The following is a 27925-nucleotide window of genomic DNA, read 5'->3' as shown; positions in this document are numbered from 1 at the left end:
CGCCGCCTCACTGTGAGCCTAGCTAGCATCTTTAAGCAGGTTGCCCGCAGGTAAGTGGCACTCTGTAATGTCTGCGGAATGAATGAATGTGGAAACAGTAGGCGGAACAGTAGAAAAGACTTGAAGCCGACCACGAGTTCAGAGCAGAGATGTTTTCTGAGTCGACAGAATTTAGTAATGGACTGCTTAGTCCAGCGTTTTGGAGAGGAGTGAAGAAAAGCACCAGACATGAATCTGGACTGAACCCACTGCCTGGCTGAAAAGGGCAGTTTAATGAGATGGTGAAGAGCTGCAGGGAAATGGTTCACCAGATACCCCACCCCACACCTACACCCGCGACAAATATGTCCCAGGGATCTGGGATTGAGTGTCCTAAGGTTGTGACTGGCTCCACTCTCCCTGGCTCTCCCAGATCCGCAGGCGCTGAGAACACTTGCAGCCCTGGGGTGTGGAGAAGGCGTTGACACAGAAAGCACTGGGCAAAGGACCTGGCTGTCTTTACAACCTTATCCTCCTGCAATGTCCGAGCCTCGGTTTCCCGGTGAGATCGTCGGGAGCTACGCTCTTGGGCTGAGCTAACTATAAACTCGCTCCCTAAAAATTCCGAATGGGGGAAACCGCCGCTTTCGACCTGGGCCTGCCACTCCTCAGCGCCCGGGCCACGCCGCTCTCCTCTTGTCCCAGGTCCGCCACGTCCCCCGACCTTAAATCACGACCTACCTGCCGACCGGCGCGCTGAGGCCCAAACGGCTGTCCACGGAAGCTTCTCTCCAGGAACCGCAACCGGTAGTTGCCACGGATACAGGACCTACTTGCAACTCGTCACCCTCTGACACTAGAAGCATTAGCAGACTCCCACCCCGCGGTGCCTGCTGGGAAACAGAGGCAACACGAGCGGTAACTGCCCACTAGGCCCAGAAGCCTTTGCGCCGGGTGGGAGTGGAGGGGACGACGGCGGAAGTAGATTTGCTCTCACACCCGGAAGCGGAAAATAGCCAAACCCCAGCGGGCTTGCGACCCCGCCGCCTGCTCGCGCGCTGTGCATGCCGGGTCTTGTAGTCTGTTTCCCGAGCCGCAGGGCTAGGCTGTAGCTCCGAAGTTGGCCGGCGCAGGATATGAGCTCACAGCCGAGATTGCAGGCAGCCACAGGCCAGAAGAGGCACGGAGTCCGTTTGCCTGTCGGCTGAGAGGAGAAGCGCCCCCGCGGACGGTGAGAGCCGGACGTGCGGTGCACCGGGGAAGGACAGGCTCTGCCGAGTCCTGGGCAGAAGCATGGGACAGCGCGTGGGGATGGAGTTCAGGTCCCTTGGGGATGGGAGGCGCCGCGGATCTCTGAGGAGGGGTGTGGCGGGAGAGCAGCCTGCACTGCCACGAGAGGGATGGGATGTTTTTCCGTTTGCACAGGGCACCTTTTGGGGAAGCCTAAGCGTCGCTCCCACGATTGCTGGCGTTTCTAGCCCAAATCAGTCTTCCCACCCCCTCGCCGTCCCTCGTGTCCTTCCTTTAGGATCCCAAATCTTTACCCTTCTGCGATCGTTTGCCTTTTGTTCTGCTTGGCTTCTCACTAGGTTCTCTTAGAATCCATGTATGTCTCCCGCCCCAGGGTTACCCTACTATCCACAGGCGAAGTCCAGAGGGAAGAGCAGTGGAAACTTCATCCTCTCAGAAATTTCTTTCTAGGGCGTCACCTGCCACTGGACTCTTGGAACTTCTTGGACTGGGTGGAATCTGGACTGACGTCATCTAGGACTCAAAGTGGCTGCTTTGTAGGAAAAGAATAGATTAGCTCCGGATTTGACTTCCTCACTTGGCAAATCTAGTCGTTGAGTTTCTTTGATTTGGCAGAACGTGTGCCTCCTTGATTCTAGGGAAATAAAGGTGGACACAAAATATGTGAGGAACTTGCTAAAACTTGTTAAGGAGTTGATTTTTTTTTTTCTTTGAGGTCAGACAATTGCTCACCTTGCTACCATTCTAGTGTTACTTACTGTCAGTCTCCTGCGGCTCATTTCATCCATATTCCACCACTGAAGCAGATAAGAAGCCACCAAAAGGATATGCTACTTAGCACCCCTCCCCCCGGGGCCCCTACCACCACCCATTCCAGGGACATACCTAAATCTTTTAAGGGACAGTTGTAGTCTTAACAAGCTGATATATATTGAATACTTAAAAATATGCCATTCTTGTTTGAGGACCATCGTCCTGCGTTTCACCTGTAAGACATGAGGGCTAACAGGAAGCCGCTCAGTGTTCTGGGATTTAAAGAGATTGGTTCCACTTCGGTGTTTTTTTGTTTGCTTGTCTCCAGAATTGCTTCTGTGGTCTCTTGCCTGGCCCACTCCTTCCTCTGCTCTTCCCACTTCCTTTCATGTACTTTTGCAGCCAGTCCTACAAAGCATCAAGGTGTACTTGGAAACTATAAATAAATCAGATCACATCACTCCCCTGCTTAAAGCCTTCCAGTCAGTTCCCATAGTGTATCGCAAATCACGGATAACCCAGATCTTAACTGTCTGGCTTTCCATCAGACCACCTTCCCCCTTCTACCTGCATACCAGCCACTATGTCACTATTGTTCCCAAAACTTGTCCTTTTTAGCAGTGAATGTGTGTGGTAGCTTTGTCTGCATGTGTGTCTGTGCACCACCTGTGTGCCTGGTGCCCTTAGACCAGAAGAGGGCTAATCTAGAAATGCAGTCTTTGAACCTAGGTCCTCTGGAAGAGCAGCCAGCCAATGTTCCTAACTGCCGAACCATCTCTCCAGAGCCATAAAACTTTTGTTATTTTTAAAATTTTGTTTAAGTGTACATGTGTGTGCCTGAGTGTACCATGTGCATGCAGCGGCAGCAAAGACCAGAAGGGGGAGGTCCCCTGAAATAGGAGTTACAGATTATTGCAAGCCTATTGATGTGACTGCTGGGAACTGTACCTGTGTCTTCTGCAAGAGGCACACACGTTCTTATCCACTGAGCCATCTCTTCAGCCTCTAAAACTTGTTTAAACAGGAGCTTTGCTCTTGCTGTCTAGAATATACTTTTCAGACCTCAGCTGAAATGTCATCTTCTCTTGAAACCTCGACCTGATAATTCTCCTGTCATTCTTGTATTCTGAGTTACACTGATCACCTGTGTAACTGCCTGCTTCTTTGTTCCTTTTTTAATAGTCTGTCTTCTAGTCTGTGTTTTTGTTTTTGTTTGAGACAGGGTCTCTTTACATAATCTGGGAAGTCCAAGTGCTGAGATTAAAAGTGTGTGTCAGTACTCCACTACTGCCTAGCTAGGATTTAGTATTCCGACCTCTTTCAATCTGTAGATTTAGAATTTAGAACATAAGGAGCATCAAAAAACAGAATGAGAGCTTGGGCAGTGGTGCACGCCTTTAATCTAAGTACTCTGGGAAGCAGAGGCAGTCGGATCTCTGGGTTCAAGGCTAGCCTGGTCTATAGAGTGAGTTCCAGTTCCAGGACAGCCAGAACTACGTAGAGAAACCCTGTCTCAACAAACAAAACAAAACAAAAACAGAATGCAAACCAGGAGGACAAACCAACTTTTCCTTTAATCATGTCACAGGTCACTGAACTGTTAGTCATTTTTAGGGTCATCATCATGTCTGTTCTCCCCATTCTTGGTGGGAAGGAAGAAAAGAGAGATAGGGCTCTCAGGAAAAAGCAGCAAAATAGCCATCCTGTGTTCTGCCTTGAAAAATGGTGACAATTACAGGAACTTGGGGCAAGGCTGGTGCCAAGAAAGGGGAAGGTCAGGAAACCTGTGGAAGCTCACGTGACCCTTTGCCGAGCACCCTGGCTGGCTGCTCCAAAGCCAGCCCTCCCTGAGCTCTCTTAGAACCACATTCATTTTCCTTCCTCGAACCAGGCTTTCTTTGGCTGGTGTTAACCTGAGTCCTGGAGCAGGCTACCCCTGAGACAGGAAATGCATCCTGTCCATGTGGCTCCTGGGAAACTCCTAGGCAGGCTAGATTCCCATGCAGTTAGTCTAGAAGTCTGGAATCCTGGGAATCTTGGGAGAACATTTTCTGAAGTCAGTGTGGTAGATCCCAGGGCGACCTGTTCATCCAGTTCTTAGCTAGAGCGAAGAGTTTTCCTTGCAACCTGAAGCCGAGCTGAGCCTGGAGGAGCTGGTGAGATGAGCAGGGAGGCCACGCTCCTAGATCTGGCTCCTGACGTTGTGAGAACAGCACAGGGGCCATTCTTCTGTTGCCCAGTGTCCTGCTTGCTTTCTACTGCCATGATCAAACAATGTGGCCAAAAGCAACTTGGAGAGGAAAGAGTTTATTTGGCTTACACGTCCCAGGGTCTTCATTGAAGGACATAGGGGAAGGAACCTGGTGACGGGAACCTGAGTGTAGGCACTGAAGCCAAAGCCATAAAGGAAAGCTGGCCATAACTAGCCTGCCCAGCCTTCTTTCTTATACTACTCAGATCACCTTCCCAGAGATGGCACCACCCACCTCCCATCAATCATTAATCAGGGAAATGACCCCACTCCAGGCCAGTGTTATGGAGGCATTTTCTCAATCAAGGTTCTCTTCCCAGATGATTTTAGCTTGTGTCAAGTTGACAAAAAACTAACCAGCATACCAGGAACTTAGCCTCTGCTTGGGAGTACATGGGCTTATCTAGGAAGTAAACTGTGTCAGAGTTCCTACTGCTGTCCCTCTTCCTTTGTGGCCTCTTCTCTGATGACTTCAATGTTCTCTCTACCTCTTGCTTACAGCACTGAGAGTATGAGGCCCTGGCCTCTGCGGGCCGCTCACTTGTGACCACTTCCACCACGGCAGAACCTTCCAAGCCAACCTCCTGCCGTGTGGTGATCTACCTGCAGCAGGAGATGTCAGGGGACACCTGTCTGTGCCCAGCCTCAGGGGCCAAGCCCAAGATAAGTGGTTTCAAGGGAGGCGGGCTGGGCAACAAGTACGTGCAGCTCAATGTGGGCGGCTCCCTGTACTACACAACAGTGCGGGCCCTCACCCGCCACGACACTATGCTCAAGGCCATGTTCAGTGGGCGCATGGAGGTGCTGACCGACAAAGAAGGTGAGCAGTTACATCCGGGCATGCTGGCAAGGGAAGGGAGGAAGGGGGCATCCTGAGATGACTTCAGGGCAGAGCTTAAGTTCATCAGATCTAGAATCTGTATGTTTTCCTCTTCATACAAGTCTTCGAGCTTTAGAATTCCTTGAAATTGTACATTGAGAGAATTTGTATGCTTATGTGTCCTCCCGAGGAAAAAGTCCATACTTAAACAATATTCAGGTTGGGTGTGGCAGGACACGTTGTAAACCTAGCATGTGGAGGTGAGAACAGGGTGGTCAAAAATTTGAAGCCAGCCTCCATTACATAGTGAGCTTGAGGCCAGCCTGGGCTACATGAAACCTTTGAATCCCAAAATGATGGCACAAAGCAAGTTCAGGACAGCCAAGGCTATACGGAGAAACCCTGTCTCAAACAAACAAACAAAAGCTGATGTATGTGTATGTATCCAGAGAGGATAAGATTGACACAAGCACAGGAGAGCCTGGCAGTGGGCAGAGGTAAGCAGAGACTGGCTGTTTCTGTATTGCCAGGGTGGGCTGAGTACCCGCAAATTTACACATCCAATCCTCCAGAGTCCTGAAGAGCTGTGTTTTCTCAGGTGCACAGCAATTCCTGGACTTAGGACAGGCAAGAGCAGCATAGACCTGAGGCCTAGAGTCTTCTGGTCACCCCTGGCCTGGCCTCTGGATTCTGCCCATATAGTTCCTTTTCTGGAGTCTTGCTGCCTGCCTCTCTCAGGTGGCCTTTGCCTGCGCTGGATACAGCTGGAGGCAAAGGGTAATCCTGTGGGCTCCCTCTAAATCCCTAGGCTGGATCCTCATAGACCGATGTGGAAAGCACTTCGGCACCATCCTGAATTACCTCCGAGATGACACCATCACCCTCCCTCAAAACCGGCAAGAAATCCAGGAGTTGATGGCTGAAGCAAAATATTACCTCATTCAAGGACTGGTGAACATGTGCCAGACTGCCCTGCAGGTACGGGAGGGCTTGGGTAGTTTGATGAGGTTGGGAGTTGTCCCTCTGGGGACATGAGGCTTGGCTCCTGTTGGAAATGAGGCTGAGTCCAGACCCATTCAGAACAATGGGGAGCTGCCCAGGCCCAGCGAACTACTGCTAGGGAGTGATGCCTGGCAGCACAGGCAGGCTGTGCATCTAGTTCATTTGCCTAGATGTCCGAGCTTTGGGTTTCTGGCAGTGGAGAGCTCCTTACTGGCTGGGCCTGTCTCACCAAGAATGTCATGATCCATCTGGTACCTCCTTACGAGGCTGGGGGTGACTGTGGCAGAAGGCCCATGCAAAATCCTAAAGGCGGCTGTGTGCTCTGTGTGTCGCCCAGGACAAGAAGGATGCCTACCAGCCCGTGTGCAACATCCCCATCATCACGTCCCTGAGGGAGGAGGACAGGCTCATTGAATCCTCCACCAAGGTACTGAGCACACCGAGGGCCGCGGCCTGGGGACACCAGGCTCCTGGTCTAGCCCTTACTCTTTCTCCCCTCACAGCCTGTGGTGAAGCTACTGTACAACAGGAGCAATAACAAGTACTCATACACCAGGTATGGCAGGCATCTGTGCCAGGGCCCTGGGAGGGCGGCAGAAGCAGCTAAAGGGCTGAGCAGCCGGCGCGGGTGCTGGGCAGCGGGCACGTCACAGCTTCTCGACACACACAGCATGGGCTTTGAAACCACCTTTGCTGAGGACGATGAACAGGGATACTGAAGGGAACTCGGGAGAGGCATATTTGTCACAGAGCCTGGTTGGAATGTGGGTGTTAAAACGTAAAACATGCCTGTGTCATATGAGGAGCATGCCAGGGATCTCTATCCCTGTTGTCTTAGGAGGTGAAAAGGAGTGCTAGGAAGCATGAGCCGAGTTAGGCAGACCCCGGGGGCTGTCCCCGGGGGACACTGCATCACCCCACGGCAAAGATGGAACACTGCTGAAGCAGCAGCGAGGGACTTTTCCTTCCAGGCTTAAGAAGGGGTCACTTCTTTCCCTCAATGTTCTCTGCTGGAACTGAGAGCCAGCTCCACCCCTTTCCCTCACGGTCCCCAGTCCCACAGGCGGCCCGTCGCTCTGCCTTGGCTTCATTTCAGCACTCTAGGGCCAGGGAGTGCAGAGCCCAGCACATCGCAGCAAAATCCCCTGTGCTGGACCCTCATTCCAGGCCTACTGACCTTGTGGTTTTTCAGCAACTCTGACGATCACCTGCTGAAAAACATTGAACTGTTTGACAAGCTGTCCCTGCGCTTCAATGGTCGTGTGCTCTTCATCAAGGACGTCATTGGCGACGAGATCTGCTGCTGGTCTTTCTATGGCCAGGGTCGAAAGCTGGCGGAGGTGTGCTGCACCTCCATCGTGTATGCCACAGAGAAGAAGCAGACCAAGGCATGTACGGGTTCTCCTCTGGCAGGGGACACATGACTTCTACGTTAGGAAGCTTCATGGAAGAGGCAAGGTGAAGAGCCCTGACGTGTTTCCGCACTAAATGTAACCTTACTCCATCTTGTCCCCCTCTCCCCAGGTGGAATTCCCGGAGGCCCGTATCTATGAGGAGACACTCAATGTCCTACTCTACGAGACCCCTCGGGTCCCTGACAATTCCTTGCTTGAGGCTACAAGCCGAAGCCGCAGCCAAGCCTCCCCCAGTGAAGATGAGGATACCTTTGAACTTCGGGACCGTGTCCGCCGCATTCACGTCAAGCGCTATAGCACTTACGATGACCGGCAGCTCAGCCACCAGTCCTCTCATCGAGACTAATGAGATCCTTAGGAAGTCAGGACACAAGAAGCCCTGTCTGCCACTCTGTGGTACACACCCCACTGGCCACCCTATGCTGTTCCTGCTAGCTAGGAGCCTTCTCTAGTATGTAAGTTGACAGGCCTGCCTGAGGTCAGGGAGGCTGGGAGAGGAAAGGCCACATTGTCTCACTGGCCCTCCTCCCCCAGCACTTCCAGATGCCACCCCACTTCCTGCCAACAGGGAGCTACCTCTGCTCTAGGGTGAATACGCTGACTTCCCAGCTCCTGGCAAGAACAGTCCCAGGCCCTTGGCTGAGGGCCCCTTTTTTATGCTGAAGAGCTTCAGTTCCTCAGCTGAGGCCCACAGCAACAGCTTTGTTCTAGGGGAAAGGAGGCTTCTGGTGCTGTCAGGACCCAATTTTGAAAAGAAAGGACAGTCCTCTTTTTTTTCCCCAAAGTGTTCAAGCGTAGGTAGGACCTGGTTTTTTGTTTGTTTTTAAATCTAGATGTTAGCATAGTGGCCGTACCTATAATCCCACCTATAGAGAGGCAGAGGCAGGATAACTTAGCAAGGCCTTATCTCAATATAAAAATTTTAAAAGGGGGCTAGTGACATAGCTCAGTAGAATACTTACCTAGCATGAGTAAGGCCCTGGGTTCAGTCAATCCCCAGTACTGCCACATACACAAAGTATCTAAGAAATTACTAGTTTCTAGTTTCATGAAGGACAGCCTTGGACTAAGTATTTGTAACCCCTGCAGGATGCCAAGACCCCACCTAGGCAGACTCCCACACACATACTCCACCCTTTTCAATGCCCTAGGTCCCATCTTTAAAGCACTTTGTATTACTGGCATTCAGAAAACTCTATTCTGCTTTGACCCAAAGCTTTTTCTGACACTAGTCTCCTCTTGCAGAATCTGAGGGAAGGGATAAAGCAGTTAACAGCCAGGTGGGCTGCCATAGTCTGTAATGCCAGCACTCAAAGGCCAAGGCAGGAGGGTCATAAGTTTGAGGCCAACCAGGGCTACATAGAGAGACTTTGTCTCAAAAAAAAAAAAATAACTAAACTGACCAGGTTTGGCTTTGTCAGCCTGACTAGCCAGCCCAAAGACTACCAAGAGAAGGATGCCCAATTTGAGACTGTGGTTTTGGTAGCATCCTGTGGGGAATGAGACCTCACATCACTGACTGACACGTAACAGGATTGTTTGGTTTGCATCTCACACTTGGGTATGCTCAGCTCTAAGACACGCTGTCCCCACAAACCATAAAGCCAAAAGCAGGCCAGAAACACCAGCTGCAGCAGAAGGCCCTGGAGCCATCAGCTGAGGACAGCAAGCTCTTGGAGCCCCATGCTGCCAGCAGTGCCCACAGATGTGGCCCAGCCTGTGGCAATCACATCTCGGTTTATGTGCTGGCTCTGGGTGGTGGTTCTGCCTAGTGATGAGTCTCCAAATATATAGTAACCAGGGCAACTTAAGCCTTTGAAAGGCCATTATTCTTTTTTTGGGTTACTTGACCATGGGGGTAGCAAGGTCTAGACTGGGTGTGAATTCCTCTGGGCTTTGGTCCCCATTTTCCCCTCCCCTCCCTATTGGGCTTGGCCCTCTTAACTGGACTCTTTCCAGAGGAATGTAGTCACTGAAGGGAGCTGTTTGCAAGGCTGACAAAGTGTGTGGCTATCAACAGTGCTCAGGAAGGAACATGGGTTGTCAGCTGCATCCATTGACTGCTCTTATGATTGCCAAACACAGCTCACCTCTCAGAGCCTATGGGCAGATGCCAGGTCCAGGGTTGGGCTCTCACAAGGACTTGACTTGATGTGATAGAGCAGGGGAAATGTGACTTAGCAATCAGCATTTTGTCTTAATCACAGTCTTGAATGTATAAATAGCTCTAAGATGCTTGAGTCAGGCACCTTGGTGATCAGCAGCTACTAGTTCTTCCAGATCTCACAGGAACTAAGATGACAATCCATTTTTGTCCAAGTTTAGGCTTTGAGTCTTTCCCACAGACTTTGGAATGTTGCAGCATGAGGCCACCCTCAGCTGTCCCCAAGAAGCCAGATTCCCAGCTCCCTGCTGCGTATTTCATTTGTTCCTTTGCCTCTACATCCCCTTTGGCCTGTTTGGTGCTTTTACATCCATGTCCTCATATTTTCAGTTTATTCCTTGACCTCCACATCCCCTTTAGCCTCTACTTGGTGCTTTGACATCCGTGTCCTCTGCTGTTCAATGGTATCTAGTCGTTGGGCTGGAAAAGCACAGTAGCAGAAGTCCCAGGTTGGGCATTTGTCTTCCTTGACTTAAAACATCTTGGTTTAGGGAAAACACTAACACTGAAGTGATCTGAGCTTCTTTGCTTAGACTTTGTGGCTTGAGGTTTTATGGGATTTCCCTGTCCTATCCTAAAGTAGCCTTTGGCAGGATGGATTTTTCTAATCACAGGCAGCCCCAGGAAGTAGGCACAAAGCACAGATGAAGGTCAGACTGGGAGCTGCTAAACACTAGCTGTGGGCCCTGTTGAACTTGGATTGTGTGTGACTTGTCTGCCTAAAGGGTAGCACAGTTCTGGCATGAAAGAATGTGTCCTTTATTGCGTACCTGCAATCCTTCGTTGCTTACCCTAAAAGATAGAAGTAAACACTAACTTGTAATAAAATTGTGTTACACTGCGGTAGTGCTGAGCCATGTTTCCAGGGAGTAGAGCTCGGGCAGCTCACAGCTGTCGGCTCAGTTCTTATGTTCCTCTTCCCTCCATGACCTTGTGTTCTGGTTATGTCAGGAGACTCATTCCTATGTTGTCAGAAGATTAAGAACAGCACTCATAAGGACTGGACCTGAGATTTAATAATGCAAGAATGAACAACCTCTAACAGTGACTACAATGGTGAAGGAACTGGAGCAAAATGCAGCCCAATTCTCTGACTCCTGTTGATCTGAAAGCTCAGAAAGCGGCTTGGCTTGGTCACTGTCCATAACTGAAGCTGCTTCTTGGCTGGGTTCCCGCACTTGTGGTCTGGATGCCTGACAGACTTTTGCTCAATGCTCAGAAGCCCACAGCTCCAGGAAACCTGACTGGTTTTGCCTCACTCTTCTCCAGGCCTAGTGAAGCTACAGATGCTGGTGGCCAATCAGTGTTCGCAGTCAGGCCACTCCCAACTCTAAATGCTGGCCTCCTCTGCACTGGGCCAAGGTTAAGGAAGAGACCAAAAATTTAGTCCAGTGCAGTCCACTGTTAGCCAGTGCCCCCAGGAGATATCCAGCCTCTGAGGAAGATACACCCTAGCAGAGCCAGAAGCTCCCAAGAAGAAACTTTGCATGGAAAGCAACCAAGAGTTCCCACAGGGCCAGCAAGGGAACCTGAGACCCTGGGGACAAAAATGGCCATGGTGGCCAAGTGAGCACTGATTTATTGACCGCACCTCACATTCCAGAAAGCCTGTGACAACTGAAACAGTTCCCTAACAGTTTTGCTGGAACATGGTATAGGCAGGGCCTGGGCAGAGGCCAACCTTGGAGGAGTCTTATGTGGGTCTTCCAAGAAAAGTTAGAATCCACCTCCAAAAAAAGGAATCCCACAATTAAGAGACCCATTCTGGCCCACAACAGGGAGAGGTTTCGAGTTCTGCAGCAGTTATGGGTAAGAGCTGTTCTGAGAGCCCAGCCTAGGCACTCAAGGACCTCAGCTGGCCTACCAGTGAAGGCCTGAGGGCGGTGTCTTCTCGTCTTTATTGCTTTCCAAGGAGAAGGGTGGGATCCGGACATCGAAGTGGGAGCCATCAGGTCTCTCAAAACGAAATGTGCCCCTGAGGATTGGAGAAGCTGCTTTAGAGGAAGTATGGTTTGAACCAAAAGCCCACTTGATCTGTGTGGCCCCATGTCCTCTCTGACCAGAGCCACAGCTGTATGGGGAAGGCTGGGACTATCATGTACCTAGCCCATGACGGGTTAACCAGAGATCCAAGAGCCCCGAGTGGGAACAAAAACACAGCTATTCAGATTCTGCCACTTGGCTACATACTACATAAGCAGCCCACCTGTACTCAAGACTAAGGGAAAACCCAACTACACTAGCCATTTGGTACAGTCCCAAGTCTTGGGACCTATGTCCTTAACCCACAAATTGTATGGAACTAAATCATAAAAACCAAACAGTTCCACACAGCAATGATTAGCACCCATCTATGCTCATCTCAGGACGAGTTCAGCTTGTGGGCAGTTGGCATGAGCCGAAATAGGATCTCACTATGTGGCCCAGGTTGGCCTAGAATTCTCTCCCAAGTGCTGCAATTACAGGTGTACAACCACCACACAGCTTCAGCTCTCACTTTTCTCTGTGTGTGGAGTTGAGCAACGTCCTCCAGCATACCCTCACTCACCACATGTGCCCACTGGAAGCTTGCAGGGAGACATGGCTGCTATACTGGAATGCAGGCTGCTCCTTGGATAACACTGGTTCCTAGAAGAATTCAGGCAAAAATGGATCAGGCCAAGCCCCAGAAACACCGCCTGCACCCTGGGACTGCTATATGCTGACCACCACCACCCAAGCAACCATGACAGCAGACACATCTACAGTGACCATCTTTCAGTACTTCCTCACATAATATGGCCAATGGCCTGAGCCTTTTGTTCTGTCTCTAGGAAAAACAAACTGGGAGGACCAAGGGAAGGATGCTGGGAACACCTTGGAAACCTCTCTCCCCACATTCACTCACATGAACAAGTGCCAGACACAACAGCAGGCCCTCTGCCTGCTGATGTCACTCTCTTGATGACCATGGAGTACTATGTGTGATCTCCACTTTAGAGGCAAGAAACACTGGGTTACATAATTTGCCCAAGATAGGCATGGTAGCACACACTTGATCCTAGCACTAGGGAGGCAGAGGCAGGTGAATCTCCATGAGTTCATGGCCAGCCTGGCCTACAGAGCAAGTTCTAGGACAGCCAGGGCTACACAGAGAAACCCTTTCTCAAAAAAAGAAAAAGTGTCCAAAGTTATAGAGTATATAGCTGAAATCTGAAGGCAAGCCCTATTTAAGATTCTTTTTTTTTTCTTTTTTCAAAAACAACACATAGCCCAACCTGACCTCAAGTTCAATTCTGCCTGTTTCCAGGCATGTGCATTACAGGCATGTGCCACACACCCAGCCCAAGCCTTGTTTACTTTTGCCCTACTTTTCCAAGTCTCTTCTAACAATGGTGCTAGATGACTTTCTCTCTCAAGAGATAGGGTAGAAGAGGCAGGGAACATGAAATCAAATCTCTCCAAGGACCAGTAGATGTATGAATGCAAAAAGAAACATGACACAGTAAGTACATGTTCCAAAATCAGAATGCTCTTGTTTCTTGTTGGGAGAAGTAATTAATTACCTCTGTGTGCGCGCATACACATGCAAGCACACACGCGCATCCACACACCTGCAACTTTTACTATGTGTACAAGTCAGAAGACACCTTGAAGGGGTCAGTGCTCACCTTCCACCATGTGAGTTCCAGAGACCAAACTCAGGTTAGCAGGCTTGGCAGCTTTATCCACTGAGCCATCCTATCAGCCCATATATATATGTATATCTGAGTATACATATATATCATATTTTTTTCCAATAATGTCTCGTGTAATCTGGCTGATTTCAAACTTTCTATGTGGCCCAATATGGCCTTAAATTCTTATCCTTCTGACTGTATTTGCCACAAATTCACAGTTTTAAAAGACATGCCATCTCGGTATGATGTAGCTAGAGTGTTCGCCTAACATGCACCAAGCCCTTAGTTTGACCCCAAGTGTTGGAGTAGGGTGGAGAGATTAGTAAGACACACTCAACAGTAAGTACCTGAGCTTTGGGGCTGGAAAGAGCTCAGCAGTTAAGAACACTTGCTGCTTGTTCAGAGGACCAGGTTTCCAGAGGTATGTGTTTCAAGACAGGGACTCATGTATCCCAGGCAGTCGAGGATGACCCTAAACTTCCCAAGTGCTAAGATTATAGGCACAAAAGCCGTGCTCAGTTAATGCAGCGCTGGGTCAAGTTCATGATGCAAGGCAGACACTCGACAACTGAGCTACATTCCCAGTCTCATCAGTTAGCTTCTAAGTCTCACTCCTCATCTGTGAAACAGGTTACAGACAATCTGCCCCACAGGGCTGTTGTAAGATTTCAAACCACAGACAACCCAATGTTTTCACACAAGGAACGCATTGTCCATAACAGAAAACATACCAAAAGTTCCCAGGCCTGCTAACAGGACCAGCAACTAGGCCACAGTGGCCCAATGATGCTCACCCTGCCCACCACCCCTCGTCCTCGAACTGTTTCCAGGGTGCCTGAGAGACTGAATATCCGCCAGTGCCGCTCCCGGAGCTGTACCACATCCCTGTCCAGGTTCTCCAAGCGTATGCAGTAGCGCCACTGTAAGGAAAGAGCTCCTGTCTGAGGAAGAATAACCCGGACCGGCCCACCCAGACTCCAGACCATAAGCAGCAACAGGGCTCCCACTGCATGCGTGGCTGTATCCACCCCAGCCAAGAGGCAAAAGCTGTGCCTCTACACCACCCCCAGGCCCTTTCTGAGCTCCTGCCAAGGGAGACACTCACCCAATAGACGTGGGAATTCTGGGCTTCCTGGAGGGGGAAAAGGTTTGAGGATGAGACTAAGTATGTTCCAATCAACACATCTCAAATGAAGTATTCCTGGAAGGCGGCAGAGACTGATGACGCTGGGAATGTCTGAGAGCCAATATGAATGTAACAGAACTTTGGCCAACAGCCTCCCTGCATCCTTCCTGTTCTGCCCCCTCTACAATCCTGTCAAAACCAACAGAGCTGGATGCCAACAGAAACCTACCACAGGGCTCATTCTCATCAGCCTCCCTGCCAGCCCTGACACCCCTGCCACCTGGGCCCCTGTTGTCCTCCTCACGCACTCTCACTGCCGTGCCTGAATAAATGCTGACATCCCTATAACTGAGTCCCAATAGGCAGCAAGTCTTCCATTTATACTTGTATCTGCAACCTAGCTTAGAGTGAGGAAAGACACAAATCAGTAAATATTCAGTACTAAATACAAAGTGTGACAATCAGTCCACACTGATTTAGGCAAATGTATGTACATATATATGTATGTAAGATTTATTTATACATGTTATGTATATGAGTGCCGTCTTAATGCAAGCCAGAACAGGGCATCAGATCCCATCACAGATGGTTGTGAGCCACCATATGGTTGCTGGGAATTGAACGGAAGATCTATGGAAGAACAAGCAGTGTTCTTAACCACTGAGCTGCGTGATTCTCTCTAGCAGAAGGGAGATGGAGGAGCTGGCATGGAAGACTACTTACTTCCTGGTCTGTGGGTTTCCTGCTCTAAGTCATAGTGCTGGCCAGTATCAACCCCACCCTGTACATGAGCACTTGAAAGCAGAGCCACCGGGCAGGGTTAGGGTTAGATACACTTCCACCCCCACCCCAACAGTCACATCAGGGATACCACACAGAATCTGGGGCCTAGTCTTGCTAGGCGAGGCTGGCCCAGGCTAGCACATACCCTCATGCCCATGTAGAAAGGGATGACTGTGACACGGATATTCTCAGTTGTTTCACGGTGGACATCAGAGAGCTCTAGCCAGGGATGATTCTTCTCTTGCCAGGCCCGTAGGGTTTCTCGAGCCACAAAAGGGGGTGCTAGAAGAGAGAACAGGTTAGCCCAGACCAGAGTCTGGCTAGCACCCACTTTCCAACATTCTCTCCAGAAACCCCTTCCCAATTCTTTCTGATACTCTAAAGAAAGGGTCTGCCCCTCCTGAGAGACTACCTTTTGTCTGGTCATAGAGAAGAAACCTTTCAAAGAGCTCGTGTTGGATGGGAACCTGATCCGTGGAGGTGTAGGGGAGGATGTCCTCATGGCTGACATAGTCCAAGCCTGGCACAAAGAGGCAGAGCTGGTGAGACTCACAGAGCATAGACTGCGAGGAATACCTTCTGCCTTGCCCAAGGTAGGCGACCCTGGCACCACAGTCCTCAGGACCATGATCCCTCCCAGCAGATGACAGGACGTCAGATTCCTCTCCCTGGGACACACCAGACCCCTGCTCCTCAGGTACTATTTGGATAACCCCTCACCTGGGATGGCGTAGAGGGCCCGGCTGTCATCATGGTTAGCCAAGAAGGTTACAGCTTCTGTCTGAGATCTCTGAGACTAAAGCAAAAGGTGATTCAAAGGTTTCTTGGCTACCACACAGTCCTGAGGCCTTGAGGCTCAGAGCTGACCTGAGTGCTCTCTGACCCCTCTCTGACCCTAAATGAGTGAAAACCTTTCCCATAGAGGGGACATGAGGCCCATGCGCTTTGCTTACTTACTATATGTGGGCAATCACGGGCGTCAATCAGCACCTGATAGTAAGTGTGAGTTTTGCCTTTCACCTCCTTAGAGCCATGGCCAGCAGGATTCTCTGCCCTGTGGGGTGAGAAGCAGCCCAGATAAACCCAGAGAAGTGGAGGCTGTGCCTGGCCCAGCTAACTGCCACTTCCTCTTCCACATGAGCTGGTGCATGATCCGAAGGGGCGGTGGCACAGGTCGGTAGCTGCTCAGCACCACTCCAGCCAGCCTCACTCAGTCAGGGCAGACAACTGAGCCTGTGGGGAACATGCAGTTACCACTCTCTGGAGAGAGTCCAGTTACTACCTGAATCCCCAAGGCCACAGGGACTGCATGCTTCACCCCAGGGTTGTCTGGGACTATTCACTGGAGCTCCCTTCTTTTAACGTACGCCAGTGATGATGTGCGATTACCAGAAAGATTACAACTGGACATCAAGAAACCGAGAAGCAGGCCTAGAAAAGGGCTTAGTGGTTGAGAGCACTGGCTGCTCCTCCAGAGAACCCAGGTTTGGTTTGCAGCACCCACGTGAAGTTCACACTGTCTGTAACTCGGTTTCAAGGATCCTACACCTCCAGGAACAGCGCATGAATGTGGTCCACAGGCCTGCATGCAGGCAGAATGCTCATCCACATTATATAAAAATAAAAGCTTTGGAAAGGCCGGAAGGAACCAAGAAGAGGCTGGTGTGGTAGCACACGCTCTTCTCAGAACTGAGTTGACAGAGGCAGACATAAGCCAATCTCTGAGTTCAGGACAACCAGGGCTACATAGCAAATAATTAATAAACATTTAAATAATCAAAAACAAAAGCAATAATAATAAAGGAGGAGGGGTGGGAAATGGCGGTGGTTAAAGAGCACTATCTGCTCCGACAGAGGGCCCAGGTTTGTTCCCCTCATATGGTAGCACATAGCCATCTGTAACTCTAGTTCCAGAGGTTCCAGTGCCCTCTTCTGGCCTCCCTGAGCACTGCACAGACACACATGCAGGCAAAACATCCATACATATAAAATCAAAATAAATAAATATTTTTTAAAATAAAAGAAGTGAGGGCTGGAGAGATGACTCAGCAGTTAAAAGCACTGGCTGCTCTTTCAGAGGTCCTGAGTTCAATTCCCAGCAACCACATGGTGGCTCCACCCATCTATGATGAGATCTGGCGTCCTCTTCTGGTATACATGTAATGAATAAATAAAATAAATCTTTTAAAAAAATAAAAAATAAAATAAAAAGAAAAGAAGTGAAAAAGAAAGAAAATAAATCAAGACAACTGTTCTCTAAAACGTCCTCTGGAAACAGATTATAAAGAGTGGGTAGGAATGTATTCTGGGGAGGCCTAAAGAGAGCATATATACTTACTATAAAGCACTTTTGTCTCCGTTGGTATGCGTGCCAGAGAAATACTCTGGGGTTATTTTTTTTGTTTGTTTTTTAAACAGGATCTCTCTACATAGCCCTGACTGTCCTGCAACTCATTATATAGACCAGGCTGGCCTTAAACCCAAAGAAATCACCCTGCCTCTGCCTCCCGAGTGCTAGAATTAAAAGTGTACATACTGCCACACCAGGCTTTCTGTTCTTTCTTTTCTTTCTTTCTCTCTTTTCTCTTTCTTTCTCTTTGTTCTTTGAGACAGAGTTTCTCTGTGCAGCCTTGGGTGTCCTGGACTCACTTTGTAGGCCAGGCTGGCCTCAAACTCAGAGATCTGCCTGCCTCTGCCTCCCCGGGTGCTGGGATCACAGGTGTGCACCACAGCACCCAGCTGCTTTGGGTTATTTGTAAAGCCTAAGACAATGCTGTTTTCACCCCTGAGGCCCCAAATGCATATGTCTGCCCCAAGTCAGGCCACATGAGGACACTGTGAGATAGTCACAGAAAAGTAAGGGAAACTTACTTTTCTGGAGCTGTAGAAGCCACATCCCGGTCATACAGTCTGGCCTGCCAGGGAAACAGGACAACCCCTCGGTAGCCAAAAACACTATGAAGGAAGAGCTAGGAGGAAAGAGAGACCACAGTGAGACCACTGTGGCAAATCCATCCAGGTGGAGCCAACCGCAACAGTGCTGCCAGCTTTCCCCTCACACTCTGTACTCAACCCAGACAACCGCAGGATTCTCAGGACTCATACTGGGCTGACCCCACTCACCCTTCAGGTCAACTTTGGCCTCTAGGGAACTTTCCTTTGACCTGCACTACTCTTAGTCTAGTGTAAAGTGACTAATTATATTTGTCTTTTTAAAAAGATCTGTTTTACTTTCAGTTATGTGTATGTATCTGACTGTGTGCTCATGTGAGAGCAAGGAGCCAAGGAAGTCAGAAACACTGGATTCCTTAGATGGAGCCATAAGCAGTTGTGAACATGATAGGCATGACGGGAACAAATTCAGGTCCTCTGGAAAAACAGTAAGTGCTCTTAACTATTAGGCTATCTCTTTAGCCCCTACTGACCAAATTTTTGTCATTTTCTTGGAGCTGTAAAGTCCAAGACAGAAAGAACACTAACACACAACACCTGTTGAATTGTAGGCATACAAACAGCTTCCATCATTTACTATGGGTTAGATCTACTCCAGGGCACTGAGAACAAAGCTGAGAAAGAGCCAGAGCTTCACAACCACAGCTTGTGCACCATTCTCAATGTGATCATGAAAGAAAAAAGGGCTTCCTCTACTGTCTCCTACCAGCTTCTAGCTTAGGGGCCTCTGCAGAAGTCTGGCTTTCTCCTCATGGTAGTTAAGTAATCCCTGCCCACAGCAACGAGGAAATAGAACCTACTGATGTATCAAGTACACTTATATCCAGGCTGGCCTCGAACTCACAAAGATCCACCTACCTCTGCCTCCCAATTACTTGGATTAAAGGCAGGCACCACCATGCCCAGCAACCTGATTTAGTTTTTGAGTTTGTTTGTTTTTTTTTCTGATTCAACTTTGTATTTTAATATTTGAATAGCTATTACGCATTAGTCTTCCGCGTTTGATAATTGGTGAGGTCAGCAGCAGAACTTAGAATTAAGGAGTAAGTCAGTTATTTATATATTGTTTTAATAGTTTGTATCTAATACTTGCTTTGAACAGTCATTTTCTTTTTATATAATTTTTTGTTAAATGTTAAGTGCATTGCTGTTTTGCCTGCATGTATGTCGGTGTCAGATCCTAGTGTTACAGGTGGCTGTCAGCTGCCATGTGGGTGCTAAAAATTGAACCTGGTCCTCTGGAAGAAGAGCCAGTGCTCTTGACCACTGAGCCAGCTCTCAGCCCCTGGGCAGTGGTTTTCAAAACACTGTAACTGCAATGAAAAAAAATATGATTGAAGATTGCCCGCAAATATCAGTTTCCCTAATCAGTGTGGAACTGGCAGGTTAAAAGCACTGGAATATTTTGCCAGTCTCTATTCCCAAGTCACAGCAAGGACTGTCAGCACTCACTCTTCCCAACCTCTGTGTGGCACATCTTCCTTCTGCTGGAAGGTTCCCTTAATGTTTCTCTTAGTGCTGGTATGTTGGCAGCAATTTTTATTTTTGAGCACTTTTAAGATTTTCCATTTCTCCTTTGCTCAGTAGGATTATAATATGGTTGGGTACTCTTTTCCTCTTACCTTTTGGGTCTGTCTTTACATGTGTAGTCTTCTAATTACTAAGATTTCAGACTTTGTTTTTCTTTTAACTTGTTGTTATTCTACTCCCTCTCTTTCCTCAAATACAAATTAAACATACCTATGTATATGAGTGTTTGGCCTGGGTGTACATATGCCTGATGCCTGCAGGTCATAGGAAGGCATCAGATCCTTTGGAACTGGAGTCACAGGTAGTGTGAGCTACTGTGTGGGTACTGAAAATTGAACCCAGGTCCTGTACAAGAGCAACAAGTGCTGTTAACTGCTGAGCCATATCTCTACCTTCCTCATTTTAATTTAAGGTCATTGACATTTTTCTTCAATATGTAATGTGGAAATTTTACTTCACGTGTTTCTAATGTTAGAAAGTGTATATTTTTCATCTATGAATGTTTTATTTGGGTGCTGCAGGTGTGCCTCAGAGCCCAACATCTGCTGTTGAGACTCTGGGCTCTCTCTTTGTATTTTTAACAAGAACCTTTAAACTTACATTATTATGGGAAACAAGTGCCATGGCGTGTGGAGGTCACAGGATGGATGGCTCTAGAATCCATTCTCTCGCCAGCCTTATTTCTGGGCTTCCTCAGTGAGTGCCTCTACCAGTAAAGCCACATCACTGGCCTCTTTCTGTATCAAAGGATATCTCCATACTAGGCCTCAAAACTGAAATGAGCCTTCTGCCCCTGCTTCTGGAGCGCTGGGAGTAGGTGCTGCCATACACCTCTCTTCAGAAGTCTCGCCTTTAGAAAATGTGTGATTCCAATGACACATGGCTATGCACATGCACTTACACATAAGCGTGCATAAGAAATAAATAACTGTAAAGTAGCTTTCAGGCCAGCTAGAGGGTTCACTGGGTGAAGGCACTTGCTGCCAAGCCTGATGACCTGAGTTGGATCCCTGAGACCCACATGGTGGGAGAGAGAACCACTTTCTACAAGCTGTCCTTTGATCTCCATGCATGAGCACATGCACTCACACACACACTCGCTCTCTCGGTCTCTCTCTCTCTAAAAAGAGCAATGTAAAAGATTTTTCTTAATTTGTGATTCTGAGCTGAGCATAGTTGCATACACCTGTAAACCAAGTGTTCCATAAGTTTTCCAAGTATTCCATAGGAAATAAGATAAGTTCAAGGTCAGCCTGGGTTATAGGATGAGTTCAAGGCTAAACTGAGCTACATAGAAGACCCTGCCTCAAAACGAACCCAAAACATAAAGATGGATTGAGCAGCATAGCACCTGTCTCTTGGGCTGGTGGGGAAGGGGATGTGGAAGAAAAAAAAAAACAAAAACCACTGAGATGCAGTATTATGACCAAATCTAGCTCCATTCAGAAATGTAACATCCCATAAGAGTGAAAACCGACACAGCACAGCGCCTACCTGCCCAGTCTCATATTTTCCATTTTGTTTTGGCACCTCAAACACACCAACGGTCTCCAGCACTTTGCCCTCTACACGGTTTCTGATTGGGAAGAAAAAGAACAAGCAAGTAAAGAACTGAGAAGGCAGCATTCCTTCTCCATCGGACAAATGAAACAAACAAATAAACAGAGAAACAAAACCCTCTAGCATACTGAGGGGACAGAGTACTGAGGCACCAGGGCAATGACAGCAGAGGAAAAGGATGCTGCTTTGCCTCTTTTAGGAAGGAAAAGATCCAGCCACGGGCCCCTACTTGCTGAAGTCTTTCCCAGTCTTCCAGGGTTACTTTCTCCTGTATTTGCTTAGCACTTCCAAGGTCATGCCTACACATCCTGTTTAAATGTACATCATCACCCTCCCTCCCCGGTACTCGAAGCATGTTAACTCTCCTTCCAACTTTGCATTTCAGCTACTGGTGTCCCTGCCTTGAGTCCAATGAAAGACGATTTATTCCCTGACAGTAGTGCCTAGTAACAAGTGCTCAAAAAGTATTTGTTCGGAGGCAAGCAGTGTACTCAGGAAACCTGTCATTTGCTACTTTGAAAAACTGTTCTGAACCAAACATGGTTCCACACAGCTGTCATCCCAGGGCTCTTGAAGCTGAAGCTACAAGATCACAAGTTCTAGGCCAACATGGCTACAAAGCATGATTCTCCCAATTCTACAAATCCATTTACCCTGTAAACTGTAACAGTCTTTACCCTGACCCCAGGACTTAACATCTCTAGATTACCAAAAGTACACCATACAGTACAATTAGTACTGCGGTCTCTCCACATAGTTTTGTTTGTTTCAGATTTACTTAAGTCTTAAATAGCAAATATCTCCCTCAGCCACTAATGGGTTCAGTTCTATCAATTACCCTTTGAAATAGGACTAATTTTTCTATGATCTGTCAACGCACTGTGATTTCATTTTGGAAATGTTAATTTCACACCCAACTTTTCAATCCTGCCTGGTCCTTTAAAGGCTTTATTTACACCATACCCAAGCCTCGAACTCTCTTTCCCAAGTCACATAGGTAAAACCAGTCTCCCCAAGGTCACCCAGAAACCTAGGACCCACAAAGGTAGAAATTTAAGTCGATTAGCATCTTCTGAGAGCTATTAACCCAAAAGAGGCTGGGATCAAAGTCAAAATCCCTGTAGCTGTATTAAATGGCAGCCCAATACAGGTGCTGGGGACCCCAGGCAGGGAGGCAAGATTCGCTGGAGAAGCATTACTTGCTCTCCGTCAGAGCTGCCCTGACTGACAGGGCCCTGGGCCGTGCTCCCTTCTTAGCTCCTGGCACATGTGCCAAGCAGCGCATGTCGACTCCCCGCTCCGGACCCGTCCTCAGGTGGCACTCCGGTTGCCCACAAACAGTCGGGCCTCCTGGCCTCGTTACTGGCTAGGAACATGTTCCCTGGATTCTGGGCCCGTCTCCCTAGCCCCCTCGCTCGGTCCCTCACCGGGACGACAGATGCCTTCGTGTCGTCGCTGCGGCCACCGGCGGAAGGACCCCTGCTCCACCGACCGCACACAGCGGCCTCGACCCTCGGGCCGTGGTCAGCGAGCGAGACCACCAGCGGCTGCTCACGGCCAGGGCCCGTCGGGCCACACAGCCCGCCATGTCCCGCCCTAGCGCCCGCTCGGCTGCTGACACAGGGCCCGACCCGCGGCGGGGCGGCGTCCCGCCCCCGCCCCACACTGCCCCGCGCCTAAGCTCCGCCCCTGGCCCTCGGGTCCGCCCCCGGCGGACGCGCGGGTTCCTCCAGCTACATCCGGCTCAGGTGGGCGGAAGTCCGAACTTGGGATCACCTGACCGGAGCGTGAGCTAGAAATGGCGTCTACGTTGCTTGCCGGCGAACGACTTGTTCGCGCTTTGGGGCCTGGCGGAGACCTGGAACGGGAGCAGCTGCCCCGGAAGCTGCGTGCCCAGCTCGAGGCTGCTCTGGGGAGGAAACGCGCGGCCGGTGATAGCGCCACCGGCCCCCAGCGCCTGGTTTCCTTCCATCTGATTCGAGATCTGCATCAGCACCTGAGAGAAAGAAGTGAGGGGTCCCCAGTCAAGAGTCGCCGCCTCATTTTCCGATCTAATCTCTCCTGAGTTTTTTTGTTTCTCGTTTTTTCTTTCTATCACTCTCGTGTGTCTGCCGAGTTCTCATTTAGCCAGTCCAAAAGCCTCCTCCGTAAACCCCAGGTTCACCGCTTCCATCTTCCGTGAAAATTCGTGCAGATTTTATTGAGTGTCTTTAGGAACTCGAGATCCTAGCCCAGTACTGCCTGTCAGATTGAGTTTCTTCACTTTGGGGCTATATAGTATCACTTCCTGTTTGGGAAGTGATTTTCCTTCCATCTCAAAGTCAAGGGTATAGAATTCTGATCCCTGGCCCAGCTTCCGTTTGGGAAACAATGGCAAAAGCTGTTTTGAAAGGTCAGGATTGAGAGTGGCATCTAGTTCTAGTCCTTTCAAAGAAGTCATTTCTCATCTTTGGATCTGTTCCCTTATTATCAGGGGGTGGATTAAGGTAAACTGGCATGAAACACGTTTTGCCGGAATTAAAATATCCTTGCCAGAAATGCAAAGAGTAGATGCTCAACTATTTGGACTTGAGAGGACCTTAGAAAAAGATCTTCTAATATAGTGAGTGTCCTCTGAGTGTTCAGCATCAGTGACTGACTTCTGTCTAGGACAAATCTATTGTTTTCACAGAAATAACCTACTTTTGGTAGGGTAATTGAAGACTGACCGTTAACGTTGACTGTCAGTCAACTACTTAGGTGGAATTGTCCTAGATTTTTTTTAGTTGGAAATTAATCTTGAGTCAAAAAATATATTAAACAAAAAGAGAGAAAATTATGAGGTTGGGCATGGTGCACCTAGGATTGAGGGGCTGAGGCAGGAGGATTGTGAGTTTTGGTCTAGATTAGGTACAGGGAATTCAAGAGAGAGGCAGGTGTATCTTTTTTATCTTAAAGTTAGACTGGTCTACACAATGAGTTCTGAGTCAGCCAGGTCTACATGATAAGCCTAGTCTCAAAATTATATGTGTGTGTGTGTGTGTATCCTGGGAATGAATTTACAAGAATGGACATGTTTTATGTGGATAAAAATTATGGCTACCCATTTCTGTGATCTTAGTCTCCCATCCTCAGCTTCATGGGTGATTATGTGGAACCTTTTTCTTCCCAGATTCCAGGCTGTACCTTCATGAACTCCTAGAAGGCAGTGAGCTCTACCTCCCAGAAGTTGTAAAGCCTCCCCGGGTATGTGAGGGATATGTTCGTGAGAGTAGGTGTGTGCCGAGTTGGGTGTGGCTTTTATTAATTAACTTTCAGGTTTGAAATCTTATATTTTAATTCTTTGGAATAGCTGGGATGTGGCTCGGTGCAAGAGCACTTGACAAAGCCCTGGGTTCAATTCCTACCACCAATAAGTAAATAGAATTTGGGGGTTCAAGTGAGATAGCTTAGTGAGTAGGGGCACTTACTGCCAAGCATGGCAGGCAACCTGGGTTCAGTCCTTAGGACCTACATGGTGGAGGGAGAGCATACACACACACACACACACACACACACACACACAGAGGGCTTGCTGCTTGTGCCTGTGCACCTACATACACGCAACTTTGGAATCTGAGATCAGGGAAGGAAACCGTCTCTAACAACTTTGGAAAGCTGAGCTCCAGTAAACCATTTTCCAAAGCAGTGGAAGCATAAACGCTATACGGGTGTATGCCAGCACCCTTGCCGGTATGGTGCACTTTGGAATCAATGACTATGACGTGTACTGTAGGAAGAAATATGTAGAGGAATGTCATTCTTCTCCTGTGGTTATTTTTGCTTTTAGAATCCAGAGCTAGTCGCCCGGCTAGAGAAGATTAAGATACAGCTAGCCAATGAGGAATATAAGCGGATCACTCGCAATGTCACTTGTCAGGTAAGAGCCTACTGCTCGGTATATGACCTGCACCAGAGATGGCTACAGTTTTAAAAACAGCAGAAGCAGTGTAGTGATACACACTTTAATCTCAGGACTCATGATACAGGGCCAAGTGGGTCTCTGGGTTTGAGGCCAGCCAGAACTATATGATGAGACCCTGTCTCAGAGAAGAAAGAAAAGAAAAGAAAGGGAATTTCAACTCAGTTTATATACTCTTCTAGAACTATAAGACCCCTGTGTTCTGTAGGGACCAAGTATCATCTTCAGTGTGTTCACTGAGACCCTGGGCTTAGATGGTGACTGATTCTTAAATGCCATAGAAACGGCAATGAGCCTTGGAGGGTTTCTCTTTATTCAAGGTAGGGTCTCTGTGGCCAGGCAAACCTTGAATTCTGGTTTGTCCAGCCTCCCAAATGCTAGGATTACAGGTATGCCTGTAGCCTTTTTTTTCCTGACAGGACTCCTTTGTCATGTTTCAACTATAAAATAGGAAAATATATGGGTCCTGGAAGCCTGGGTTTTTCTCCTTAAGATCTAGAAGGTGTCATATAAATCTTAGGCAAAAGAATTCATGGAAAGGCAGAATTAATCTGCTGAGAAATAGAAAGGGCTGAGGCCAGACTAACAAAAGGGGGTTTTTAGACTGCTCCTTCTGAAAGCATCTGTTTTTGTTGTTTTTCTTCCACTAGGATGCACAGCGTGGAGGGACTCTCAGTGACCTGGGAAAGCAAGGTGAGAGACTAGAAACCCAGGCTGCTCAAACCTCTCCCTGGGATTAGTCATGGCCTTCCTTCCAACTGCACTGTTATGGAATCAAGGCTAAGATGTTCAAACTTGATCTCTGAAGCGAACCAGTAGAAGTGGGAGGCAGCTATGAGGTAATAGGACCTCCCTGAAAATGTTGACCTAAATGTTTCTTCTCTGAACTGCTTTCCAAAGTGAGGTCAGTGAAGGCTTTGGTCATCACCGTCTTCAACTTCGTTGTCACAGTGGCAGCTGCCTTTGTCTGCACTTACCTAGGAAGCCAGTATATCTTCACGGAAATGGCCTCAGTGAGTAGGCGCCAGCAGGACAAAGTGCCCTTGGGAAAGGGAGGATGTGTGTGAAAGTGCGCAGGTTAATTAGTGGGATGTATTTATGCAATAAACAGGGGACACATTTAGCTTCCCAAATAGTCATGGGAGGGGGTAGTGATTCCAAGAGCCACCTTTCCCCAATAACTGAGGGCAATAGTTCTCCACCTTCCTAATTCTGTGACAGTTCCTCATGTTGTGGTGACCCCCAACCATAAAATCATTTTTGATGCTACTTCATAACTATAATTTTGCTACTGTTACGAATTATAATATAAATGTCTGATATGCAGGATATCTGATATGCGCCCCCCTGTGAAATGGTTGTTGACCCACAAAGGTTGTGACCCACAGGTTGAGAACCACTGACTTAGAGACTTGGGTAGGGAGATCCCCATCATCATTAGAGGTGTTGGCCTGCATCCCTCACACCTAGCTCTCCCCACCTGCAGAGAGTGCTGGCTGCATTGATCGTCGCCTCCGTGGTAGGTCTGGCAGAGCTGTACGTCATGGTGAGGGCCATGGAAGGTGAACTGGGCGAGCTGTAACTGGTGCTTCAAAGTCTGGAAGAAGTTTGGAGAGCCTCCATTGCCCATCACTGACTCTCAGTCAACCCATGATGTTCTTTGTACTCAGCTTTGTGCTTAGTCAGAGGACCAGGCCAAGTTCTTAATCAGCTGTGAGTTTCCTTGGGGAGGAGTGGAGGAGATTGGGACAGCGTGTTTCTTTAAAACTGAAGGAGCTGCTCTAAGTAACTTCTGAACCCGTGCCCACCTGCTCTCACCGTCCATTCCGCGCTCTGCTGAGTCCTGTTTTCTCATCAGAAAGTAGAATCCAGGCCTTTCCCCGAAATGGGCCATACTGCCTTGAACTAGCCCAAGTGCATAAATCAGTCACTGTCCTTCATCCACACATCTTGGCACAAGACCTGAAACTGAGAACAGAAGACTAAGGAAGCAGAAGGCATGAGCCTGAGAAGAGCCAGTCAGAAGGCAGGCATCAGTAAGAAAAAGCAGTTGATACAGGGTAGTGGAACTAGAAGCCGGTCAGCTAAGGTTTTCTAGAAAAGGAAATGGTATCAGGCCATTTTCCCAAAGTCAGAAAAGGTTGAGAGAATCAGATGGCCCTCCTCTGTCAAATGGAGGCGAAGTTGTTCTGTTGTCTTTGTAATGTTACACTTTGCAGAACTTAGATAAGTTAGATTATCTGTTTAAGATACTTGAAAGATGTTTTGTATCCAATAAATATTTATTGTGTCCAGTGTATTTTTATCTCAGATCCTGTAAGAACACAAAGCACAAAAGCCTCCATAACCCTGAGAATTGCTTTTGACAGGGTCTTGTTATCAGCTCTGGCTGATCTCTGCCTCCGCCTCCTGAGTCCTACGATTCAGGCATATGCCACCATGGCTGGTCTGGTCCTCAAGGTCTGTTTGGCCTGCCAGCTTGCTTGCCTTCCTTCTTTTCGCATGTATATCTGACTATATGTATGTGCACCATATGTATACAGGAGTCTGAGGAGGAACTAGAGTTAAGCTATTGTATGTGCTGGGAACTGAACGTATGTTCTCTTTGAGTTATGAATGGTCTTAACCACTGAGCCATCAGCCCCTCAAGGTCTTTGTTTGTTTGTTTTTGTGGTTTTTCAAGGCAGGGCTTCTCTGTGTAGCCTTGGCTGCCCTGGACTCACTTTGTAGGGCCTTGAAC

The 27925-nt window shown here is 48.5% G+C and overlaps 4 protein-coding genes across 7 annotated transcripts in view; 2 read left to right on the top strand and 2 right to left on the bottom strand.

Moving 5' to 3' along the window:
* The window catches only part of Ift20 (intraflagellar transport 20), a 5606-nt gene extending 4589 nt beyond the window's left edge, over window positions 1–1017 (bottom strand). For all 4 annotated transcript variants that reach the window (XM_055619763.1, XM_055619764.1, XM_055619765.1 and 1 more), the window contains exon 1: window positions 721–1017. The gene's annotated coding sequence lies outside the window, so the exon portion shown is untranslated. The remainder of the gene's footprint in view (window positions 1–720) is intronic.
* Window positions 1018–1077: 60 nt separating this feature from the next.
* On the top strand, window positions 1078–10481 carry Tnfaip1 (TNF alpha induced protein 1). Its single transcript, XM_055619762.1, has 7 exons — window positions 1078–1210; window positions 4736–5054; window positions 5863–6032; window positions 6394–6483; window positions 6560–6612; window positions 7249–7444; window positions 7581–10481. The coding sequence occupies exons 2-7, from the start codon at window positions 4850–4852 to the stop codon at window positions 7815–7817; spliced, it is 951 nt and encodes a 316-aa protein (XP_055475737.1). The 5' UTR covers window positions 1078–1210; window positions 4736–4849; the 3' UTR covers window positions 7818–10481.
* A 148-nt stretch (window positions 10482–10629) lies between these two features.
* On the bottom strand, window positions 10630–22902 carry Poldip2 (DNA polymerase delta interacting protein 2). Its single transcript, XM_055619761.1, has 11 exons — window positions 22673–22902; window positions 21180–21261; window positions 18075–18172; window positions 16161–16257; window positions 15924–15999; window positions 15616–15723; window positions 15349–15485; window positions 14400–14426; window positions 14089–14214; window positions 12184–12263; window positions 10630–11610 (listed from the first exon to the last, which is right to left on the bottom strand). The coding sequence occupies exons 1-11, from the start codon at window positions 22831–22833 to the stop codon at window positions 11496–11498; spliced, it is 1107 nt and encodes a 368-aa protein (XP_055475736.1). The 5' UTR covers window positions 22834–22902; the 3' UTR covers window positions 10630–11495.
* Window positions 22903–22953: 51 nt separating this feature from the next.
* On the top strand, window positions 22954–27484 carry Tmem199 (transmembrane protein 199). The gene is made up of 6 exons (XM_055619767.1): window positions 22954–23254; window positions 24397–24470; window positions 25054–25143; window positions 25836–25878; window positions 26086–26198; window positions 26672–27484. Exons 1-6 carry the CDS (start codon window positions 23044–23046, stop codon window positions 26765–26767), a joined length of 627 nt encoding a protein of 208 aa, XP_055475742.1. The 5' UTR covers window positions 22954–23043; the 3' UTR covers window positions 26768–27484.
* The last annotated feature ends 441 nt before the right edge of the window (window positions 27485–27925 follow it).

The sequence above is a fragment of the Psammomys obesus genome, unplaced genomic scaffold (genome assembly GCF_907164565.1).
Source record: "Psammomys obesus unplaced genomic scaffold, mPsaObe1.curated_primary_1811, whole genome shotgun sequence".
Lineage (NCBI taxonomy): Eukaryota > Metazoa > Chordata > Mammalia > Rodentia > Muridae > Psammomys > Psammomys obesus.
The sequence above is the reverse complement of the archived record's forward strand: the minus strand, read 5'-3'. Positions and strand labels throughout refer to the sequence as shown.